This window comes from Parus major, chromosome 4 (assembly GCF_001522545.3).
Source record: "Parus major isolate Abel chromosome 4, Parus_major1.1, whole genome shotgun sequence".
In the NCBI taxonomy this organism is placed as follows: domain Eukaryota; kingdom Metazoa; phylum Chordata; class Aves; order Passeriformes; family Paridae; genus Parus; species Parus major.
This window is the reverse complement of record NC_031771.1, coordinates 2680754-2690781: the sequence shown is the minus strand read 5'-3', so window position 1 is coordinate 2690781 and position 10028 is coordinate 2680754. Positions and strand designations below refer to the sequence as shown.

Below are 10028 nucleotides of genomic sequence, written 5' to 3'. Positions count from 1 at the left end.
CCGGAATGACACGTGCATATCACGAACCCTAAGCAATTTCCCGATTTGGAGGTGTCGCAATCCACGTGTGCATTCAGGGAAAATCAAAACTCAAATTCCACCATCCTCAAATTAGCTCTGGGGATGGGAGGAGCTGCCAGCCTCACCATTAGTGAAGTGAATGAGGACTGACGAATGACTATCTGATTTTTCCTTGCCTTCGTTGTCAGTATTTTGTCTCACTCCCCGTCCAAAGGGTCAAAGACGCTGAAATTAGCAGTATCTCACGTGCAGACCATAATCTGAAGTGATGTATGGACTGTTTGAACAAAACTTGCCCTACAACAGAAAGAACGTGATCAGAAGCACTGGTCTCAATGAATTCTTCAACCCTGGCATTTACTAAGGAGGCATGGAAAACTATGGCTCTTGACTTAGCCAGTCTTCAACTGAACATTAAAATGAAGTTTTAGAGTAAAAAAGCCTGGCCAAAGTAGACACAGTAGGTGCTTCAGTCTTAGATTTTATTTTCACATGAATGCCTGTTTTTCAGATAGCAAAACTAGATAGTCCTGTGCTTTTTGAAAAACCAAGCTTTTTGGTTTCATTTTGGACTTAGGCATTTACAGGCCTCACTTGAATTACACAGCTTGTCCATGTTTAGACACAGCAGTTATGAAAAGACTAGGGCTTTCCCTTCTTGGGCTCTCTCTCCTATGGAAATGGTTTTTAACTTGCAAAAGGCAACTTGTAGCTCTCTTTGACCTTCAGATCAACAGGATGATCAGGAAAGGACAGAGGAAAGACTGGCCCACATTGCGGATCATCTTGGATTCAGCTGGACAGGTAAAGTGCACGTTGTCTGCGCCAGAGCAAGGAGGGGATTGGCCCACAATCCCATCGTGTTCATTTTGGATGATTTTCTGATTATCTCAAGATGTTTCATAAAAATATTTCAGAAGCTTATTGTCTTTGGGATACTGAGAGTCCTTAATGTGTTAACAAGGAGCCTGTTCTAAACAGCCATTTAAATATCGTGGATTTAACAGACTTGAGGCAGCAAAGGGTAGTAGAGACAAGTGAAAGTGGCGTGGAACGAGATGCAATGTTTTTTCAGGTTTTGGGGTTAAATGATATTTCACAGACATTTACTTTTCTTTGAATGAAATTAGACCAAGGAGTGGTAGTAGTAGTAGCAGCAGCAAACCTCTTTACAGAGGTGGATTTCTTTTTCAGAGCTAGCAAGAGAGCTGGACTTCACAGAGGAGCAAATTCACCAGATCCGAATCGAAAATCCCAATTCTCTTCAAGACCAGAGCCACGCACTCCTCAAATATTGGCTTGAAAGAGATGGGAAACATGCAACAGGTTTGTCTCCAGTTGTTGTGTGTAACTGTCTCCAATCTACTAGCTGAGGTGACAGGTGTGTGTTGTAATCACAAAGAAAATAGGGGGGAAATTGAGGCTACAGAAAGGATGACCAGGGATTGCACTCAATGCTGTTTCTAGTCTGTTCTGTGAAACACAGCAAATCAATAAATTTGTTAAAAGGTAAAAAACGGAGTGCTAGATTTTGTAGGCAGCTGCTTGGTGCTTTTTAGATTTTATATAGCACTGCTTCTGAATGTATCTGTAATTTATATATGATACCAGTCAGTCCCCTATATATGCCCTTCCTATGGAGAAGGGAGGGAGCATGCTTGATTGCTAACCGAGCTGCTCTGTCGTTCCCATGGCACAGATACCAACCTGACCCAATGTCTCACGAAAATCAACCGCATGGACATCGTTCACCTGATGGAGACCAGCGGCATAGACCCCATGCAGGGCCACGGCACGCGCACCTACGCGGACACGGAGCAGTCCTTGGCGTTGGACCACAGTGAAGGTAAGTGGCTCCTGACCCAGGGTACCTCTCTAAGCATCACTCTGCTCTGATGGGTTGGCCCAGGCTCATCTTGTGGCAGAGCACAGGAATCCCATTTTGAAAGCACAGACAGTGTGGGGGGACGCAAGCACGGCATCACAGGAGTCACATTTCACCAGGTAGAAGATCTGCGCTTTAGCTGGTTCTTCAGAAGCAAACGCTGTGGCCAGCAACGTTTTCCCAGTTTACCTTGGGGTTTGGGGTTTTTTGCTTATGGAAAAAAAAAGTGCTTTCATGGAAGTTGAGAAGGTTGTATTAGAATTTGACCAAGATATTAAAAAGGAAAACTGCTCGGTGCTTTGACAGAACACCCCTTTGGATCTGAATATCCAGGATATTGTAATTCTGTTAGGATGCTATGGCATTTCCTAAGTTTGAAAGTTCATTGGATTAGATCCAGTGGCTGCAAAATGAAGAAACACCTCCAAATTTATTTGGTACAGAATCCTCTTTTCCACAAGTGATGCTTTTGTGTGCCTAACTCAATATTGAAACATATTAGGCAGTTGCAGAAGTCCCAGTCTTGAGGAGAATGTAGGAATAGAAGGTTGTTTGTTACAGTCAGCGTTCTCATATCACAGCCAAGTAGTTTCAGAATGTTAACCTCTCCATCCAGCTCAAATTCCATACAAGCTTTCCTGTTTCCCCCCAATTTATTCTTCAGAGTTCACCAGGTTCCCAGTGAATCTGGCACATCAGTGAGCTGCTTCTTGCACCTAGCCCTCTAGGAAGTGTTTTCATCCTTTTTCATACATTTAATTTTCCCAGAAGCAGATACATAACAGATATGGAAGGGACAAGTCACTAAAATCTATCCTTAATCAGCTGGGAAAAAAATATTTTGTGAATCTTCTTCTATACTTGGAGGGTTTTGGGCACAATTACTCGAGGTAAATTTCTGGGTAAATGCTATTTTGCCTGTTACTGTCCAAATCTGGCCACAGTAGCAGCAATCCAGCCTTCCTTGGGCTACTCTTAGAGGCCAGGTCCCCTCCCACTCAAGGAGTTCAAGAGCTCCAGGTCACATATTGCACCCGGGGATTTTCAATGCACACGGAGCACGGGAAGGACTTGTGCCTTCTGGTCAGACTCATAACAATATTTCTCATCTCTCTGTCTTGGCAAGGGTTTTCAGCACTGCAAGAGGAAGTGTACAGCTCAAGACACAAGCAAGAGCAGCAGAGAATATCCAAGGACAGCGAGCCAACCGAGCACCCCCCTCTGGTCTCCGAGGAAGACGTGTCTGTCAGTTATTCCCCGTTCCAGGACAGTACTCCCAGGAGCGAGGCAGACGTGTCCATGGCTGAGCTTCTGAGGCAAGCACACAAGGAACAAGTAGAAGCTGAATTCTCAGGGAAACCCCAAGATGTGCCAGGGAAACCATCTGCTTCACAACAGGAATATTTGTAAGTGCCAAAAGACCAGGATGAAGCCGTAGGGAACAGGTTGTTTTTTCTCTGTGTGATAAGATACAGCTGCATTTGAAACTTCTGAACATACTAGAATTTTCCTCCAATTGTGGTTTTCACTTTTTAATCCATGTGGAGGAAGCCTTAAGGCTGAGGAGAGTCAGTTTGTCACTGTGAACACAAAGCAATAACTGTGTCTAGTACAGTTAGAAGAGAAGAGGGTAATAATGAACAATTAATAGTAATAATTAATAGAGAAGTGGAGGGAGGGTTATGTATATTTTTCATGTTTTGGAAGACAAGTGATAACATCTTAATGAAAGGAGTCCTAAAGAACCCTTTCTTCAGATTGGGGATGGCTTTTTCAATGGAGGCAAAATTTATTCCATTTAATCATTACTTAAAAAACTCATAACTACATGTTAAGAACTGGGCTTTTAAAAGTGTGTTTCAGATGGTCAAAGGAACTGAAATGGGGTTTCACAGAGGTGAGACACAAGTAATAACACATGATACAGTCCACATTTAGAAGACCTGTTGCAAACAAAACTGAAATTCTGAAGTTGGGGCTGTCAGTGAGGCTGGTATCATTTGAAATAGATCATGTTTATTTCTCTACAACTTCCCTGATTATGTGCCCACGCTGAGACCTCTCATCAGGGTAGAGTCAGGTATTAATAAGCCAGCAAAATATCAAGAATCCCTATCCAAATAAGTGGTTTTCCTGGAGGTGATTAGCTTTGTTGTGGAGATTCAGCTCCCAGCAGTCATGGGGCAGCTGAGTCCAGAAAATGGACTTTTAGGGAATTCTTCTGCTCAGGATATGCCGGGAAAGAGTGTGGGAGACAGAAAATACCATCTAGGAAAGCTTCTCTTGCAGTGTTAGGCAAAAATACCTATGTCTTTGAGGAACAGAGAATACTTGTGAGACAATAGTGCCATGACTACACAAGAACAATGATGACAGGGGAATGTCACTGTACTGCAGGTCTGATTTCAACTATGTGAGAAATAGGGCTAGATTTAAATAGCTGGTAAGGAACAGGCTGCAAGAGGAATTAGAAACAATATTGAATGTACATATACTTGGACTAGATGTATTTCCTTTATATATGTGTTACATAGTAACATATATATTAGTAGGTTTAACTAACTTGGGGCAGTGATTAATCACAGCATGGTTAGACCATGAAAATTCCATTACAAACGAAACCTGAATTTCTGTTTGCTAAAGCTCCAGAGTTACACCTGAAAGCTGTTTTTTCCACTTTGCAGCTGCACAGCTTGTGCTCAGTGTTGTAGGTGCCTCACATCCTTCTACAGCGATCCAGGCTCTCCCCCTGAAAAAAGAAATGGTAGTATGTAGAGATGTGAGGGCACAAGTGACAGCAAAGCTCTCTGAAGTACTTTACAAATACCAAGTTTTGCAGAATTGCATGGAAGGGTCAGATATCCATTTGGAGATCTGCTCAGGAAGATGGGTGGGGTTCCCAGCCACTCCACTCTGTAGCTCCTGTCAAGGAGTATCAGTATTTCTTGTCTTTGCTGGACAGCGGGCAACATAACGATATGAAGTGCCTAATGTTCCATTGCTGGAAACTGGGAAGCGCTGCACGGTGGTAACTCTCTTGGACCTGTAATTCACAGCATCACGACTCCAGGAACGGAGCAGTCCGCGGGAGCTGGAAAAGCAGCGAGCGGGAAATCTGCGCACTCAAGCACGGCAAAGGGAGAGACGCAGCGAGCGCCCCCGCAGCCCCCGTCCTCTGCGCAGAGAGGGGACTCCCCCATCGTCCAAGAGCCTGAGGAGCCCCAGCTCCACCAGGAAAGCCTCTCTCCAAGGAGATCTAGTCTCGTGATAGTGGAGTCCACTGAGGAGCAGATGGAGAAGTCTGGAAGGGGCTATGAAGAGGAATCTTTAGAAAAGGTAAATGAATAACTTTGCCTCAATGTAATTGACACAATAAGCCAATTATTAAGTCTCGCTTTGCATCTGGCACCAAGTTGTTTCTCCTTCTCTCTGTGGTTAAAAGGGTCAAGTAAAAGGTTTTTTTCTCCTGAGGTTTTCAAAGTGGGAGCAAATCCCAGATCCCCAAGTCTAGACTGGTGATTCTGGTTCTGCTCTACCCTTCTTTGTCCTTTGGCCTGTGACAGTTAGATCTGTGCCTGAGAGACAGTGTGTCAGTAACAAACTGAAACAGATGTAATGCAGACAAAGTAATAACAATGAACAAGTCAAGTTAGAGCAGAAAGGTGCAGCTGTAGAGGCAGAAAGTCTCATCTTTTGTGTTCATTAGAAAGAAGCCCTTCTCTCTTTGCTGAGTGGCCAGAGTATCAATCACCTCTAGAATGAAGGGTTCAGAGCTCTGCCTCTGGGATCTCAGGGAAGGGTGGAATTTTAAGTGTATCAGGTGATTGAAAGAGTATCTACAGCAGGGCTCAGTGGAAGACAGGCTGCCCTCGAAATAATGTACTGCTTTTTTCCTCCAGTTCTTTTCCTGAATGAAGCAACAACAGCAGCTGGTACCACCAAAAATACCCTCTCCATCCCCCCCTTTATTTATTTTTCCTGTTTTGTTTTTATACTAGAGCTATTTTCCAACTGATTCTTTTCAGCCTCTCTTTGCCCTCTGACATGTTTGTTTAAATTTTTAATTCTTCCTTAATTTTTTCTGATCTTTCTGAGGCTACTGCTGTACTGTCCTCTAGTTAAAACTGTTCAGTCCTACTGTCTGTAACCTGTGCTCTGTACTTCCCCCTGTGGAGGATTACAAAGCTTTTGTATATTTTTTCTATGAAATTAACCTAGAAAACATATGCAAAATGTAAGAATCACAGAGCTGGCATAGGAAGGCAGAAGCTGTAGCTACTGCTAGTGCCACATACAGAGTCCTGCTTCCATGCTTCCCCTAGGAGTTAGCAGAGGAGTTAGGTGGGCTGGAGCTCAGCTCGGACGAGGACGAGATGGTCACTACCAGGGTCATTCGGCGCCGGGTGATCATTCAGGTACCGAGTGGTGAACGACTGCACGAGCCTGTGCTGCCTTAGGCCCTGAGTTGGTGTTGCACCTCGAGCTGGGATGCTCCCAAATAATGCATCTCCATTGCATAAGCTGTTCCAATTCCTTAGGATTACAGTAACACTGCTAACCCCGCTCTAAATTCCATAGATGCCTCGGTAGGAGGAAGATGAAGGCTTGACAGCCCCATGCACAACAAGGTCAACTAACGTATCTTAGCCTGTGTGCTGTGGCATCACTTATCTTTGCATGCCTTTCTAAGGATTTGTTTGCATAACATGTTTTTTTTCCTAACATTGCTGATTTTTTTTCCATTCTGCAACCAATTCACTGGTTTAGAAATGGCTTATTTCAAGACCTACGTGAAGGCCTGGCTTCACCCAACTTTGTTCTTTGTTGTACAGGCCGATAGTATGCCTGAAATGCCACCAGAAACAGTCACAGAAGAGCAGTACACAGATGAGCATGGCCACACAGTGGTAAAGAAGGTATTGTCAGTTCTGCCACTTGCTACCTTCTTCCTCTCCTGTAAAAGGAAGGAAAAATCATCCACAGAAATGCCAGCCTTTCTGCTGTGAAGGGGTGTGATTTGAAGAGTAGAGAGGGGAAGGAATGAGAATTTCTGCTCATGAGAGACAGCAAAGTTTGAACAATAATTTAGATTCTCAAAATCATTCTGTGTTACGGTGTATAACCTAACAGGATGTATTTTATTAACTTTCATTGAAGGCCAAGGAAAATTCTGCATAGATCCACATGTTTTAGAGGAAAGTTGTTTATTCTTTAAAAACCCCACAAAAAAATGCACTCCACCACAGTCTTATCTGACATGTTTGTTTACTTGGCCTAATGAAGGCAAAGGAAGGCTGGGTCTGAAAGGGTAAGATAAACTCAGAGACTAGATCTTGAAAATCAGATCATGCTTAGAAAAGCAAATTCTGCACAGCATGGAGGTGAAAGTGAAACTTCTGTGGTCCTTTTTTTATCTGACAACTCAATCCTCTGAGATTTGGTCTGGGATTTAGCTGAGCTGGGCCAGTGGCAAACCCCATCTTGTGTCTTCTGAGAAGACATCACACACCCTCAGCTCTCATAGGCTGTCCCTGGAACCTGTTTGAATTCCTGGTGCAGTAAACCGCTCCAGCCAAAGGTTCCTTGGTCTTGTTGCACAGGGATGAGTGTGACAGTTCTCACAGATAGGTCTGTGCCTTGAACCATGCCACACAAAGGTTTGGGTCATCCACAGAAGGATGCACACCCATCCTCCTGAGCAATTTCACATCTTGAGCCCTGTAATTCTCTTCTTGCTTTGGACAGCCAGTGCCTTGAGAGCACCAGCTGAGTCTCTTGAGTAGGTATTGAGGAATAGAACCATCTACACAGGTTCTTTCATGCAGGACAAAACAGCCTTTGAGTAGCAAATACTAGCTAGAGAACAAAGAGGAATATTTTACTGCTGCTTCTTTGGGGTCTAAACTCCATTCCTTCAGGTGACTCGGAAGATCATCCGGCGCTGCGTTGCTCCAGATGGCACGGAAAAAGAGGAGGTGCTAATGCAGGGAACACCGCAAGCCCCCGTCACTGTGGAAGAGGGAGATGGTTATTCCAAAGTGGTGAAGCGAGTGGTGCTCAAGAGTGGCAGTGAGCACTCAGAGGTAGGGTGTGCTTTGCCTGCTGTGGCACAGAGCAGCAGCACCCCAGAAGGGCTCGTAGTCACTGCAGCTTAGCGTGCTCATCCTGCCACTCAGTCCTGGAACCCCCCAGTTACAGCAAGTTTGCCTTGCTGGTCTGTTCTTGCTTTGAAGAAGCTAAAACACCTATGGCTTAAAAAAAAACTGTTTCAGAGCCAGGGAATTAAAAATTAAAACAACCTGGAAAGGTAAGTGCTGTACCTCACTGTCTGGCCCTACAGGCATTTGACCAGCACAGCTGGGTTGTGAGGCAGGGCCAGAAGCTGGCCCTGGATGTGCTTTCAGCAGTGCTGGGCCAAAAGCAAGGGTAGCAAGTGGTTATTGTAACTGGGAAAAACATCACTGATACCTGTGCTTGCTAGAATTAATCATCAGAATTCATTCTTTAGGAGTAAAGTGACAAGAAAGAAGAGTCTTAATTGTTTTATTTTTAATTTTTTCCCCTTTTTTATATTTTTTTCCTTTTTTCTTTCCTTTCCCTTTTTCTTTTTTGTATTTTCCTTTTTTCTATTTTAATTTTTCCCTTTTTCCATTTTTTCTATTGTCCTTTTTCTTTTTCCTTTTTTTCTAATTCCTTTTTTATTTTCCTTTTTTCTTTTTTCTTTTTTCCCTTTTCTCTCTTTCTCCTTTTTTTTTTTCCCCCTTTTTTTGTTTTCCTTTTGTCTTCTTTTATTTTTTTCCTCTTTTTCCCCTTTTTTCCTCTTTTTTCTCTTTTCTCTTATTTTTCTCTTTTCTATTTTGCTTTTTCTTTTTCCTCTTTTTCTTCTTTCCTTTTTTCTTTTTTCCTATTTTTCTTTTTACTCATGTTCTTTTTTTCTTTTTTCTTTTTTCTTTATTTTCCTTTTTTTATAATTATCCTTTTTTCTCTTTTTTCTTTTTTCATTATTTTCCCTTTTTTATTATTATCCTTTTTTCTTTTTTCTCTTTTTCCTTTCTCCCACTTCTTTCCTTCTTCTTTTTCTCCTGTTTCCTTTTTCTTATTTTTTTTTTCTCCTCTTTTTAACTTATTTTTCCTTTTTTCTTTTCTTAATTTTCCCTTTTTTCCCCTTTTATTTCTTTTCCCTCTTATTTTTCCTTTTTTTTCCCTTTTATTTCTTTTCCCTCTTATTTTTCCTTTTTTTTTTTGTTCCCAGTAAGCTGATCCTGACAGATCTGCACTTTACCCTGTGGAGCCCATAGACACAGAAGTTGATTTGGCCAGTGCACATCCCGAGGTGTGGAATTCACCTCCAGCTTACCTGTGCTCTCTAACCTTGCAGGTGACCCTGTCTGAACCCGCCGTTCTCTCTAGTGCCTCCAAATTCCAGTCCGAACCAGTGGAGGGCCGGAAAGTCAGCAAGGTCATAAAGACCACCGTAGTGCATGGAGAGAGGACGGAGAAACACCTGGGGGATGCCAGCCTGGCTTCTGATCTTCCATCAGCCAAAGAGGACTTTGAAGAGGTAAAAATCACTTAGGTCCTTTACAGCCTAACAGCAGGCATCGCCACGGGCCCAGGGACAAAGCTTGTGCTCCTGAAAGGTTTTATTGGTGGCCCAGCAGCCTCAGGCTGAGTGCAACTCTGCTCTTAGACTCAGCCATGTTACAAAACAATCCATATGTAAATGTGTCCTGAAAGCTGACATGCAGAATCACCTATGAAACTTGCTAAGACTAAAGAAAAACATCATGGAGGCTTTGTGTGAAGTTCTTACAAGTCTTGGGTGTGAGTGCAGTTAAAGTTCATTCCTGTGCTAGCGCTCATGGAGGTGATTGTAGGACTGGCTACAGTTAAGCCCCCACCCTGGGTAAAGAGCAGTGTTCCTCCCCTGAATCCAGTCTCTTGTTTCCATGTCTCAGAGGCTGAAATAAATACATAAAAATAGATCACTAGACAGATAAAAGCTGTGTGGCAGTAGGTGACGTGGGTTTGGGTTTTGTCACCAGGAATCCAGACCAGCAGCCTGGTCCCCTTTTCTCACAGAGGCCAAACAAGGGGCAAGAACTGTCTGGTAAAGGCTCAA

General features: G+C 43.2%; 1 protein-coding gene across 5 annotated transcripts in view; it reads left to right on the top strand.

Annotated features, from left to right (window-relative positions):
- ANK2 (ankyrin 2) overlaps positions 1-10028 on the top strand; it is a 180308-nt gene that overhangs the window by 166772 nt on the left and 3508 nt on the right. For 3 of the 5 annotated variants that reach the window (XM_033513410.1, XM_033513408.1, XM_033513409.1), the window contains 8 exons: positions 751-825; positions 1216-1347; positions 1721-1867; positions 3033-3312; positions 4963-5242; positions 6739-6822; positions 7825-7989; positions 9285-9467. In XM_033513410.1, the coding sequence (XP_033369301.1) occupies positions 751-825; positions 1216-1347; positions 1721-1867; positions 3033-3312; positions 4963-5242; positions 6739-6822; positions 7825-7989; positions 9285-9467 (1346 nt within the window). Of the gene's footprint in view, positions 1-750; positions 826-1215; positions 1348-1720; positions 1868-3032; positions 3313-4962; positions 5243-6228; positions 6322-6738; positions 6823-7824; positions 7990-9284; positions 9468-10028 lie in introns of all 5 variants that reach the window. The other 2 variants (XM_033513406.1, XM_033513407.1) reach the window with 1 other exon arrangement.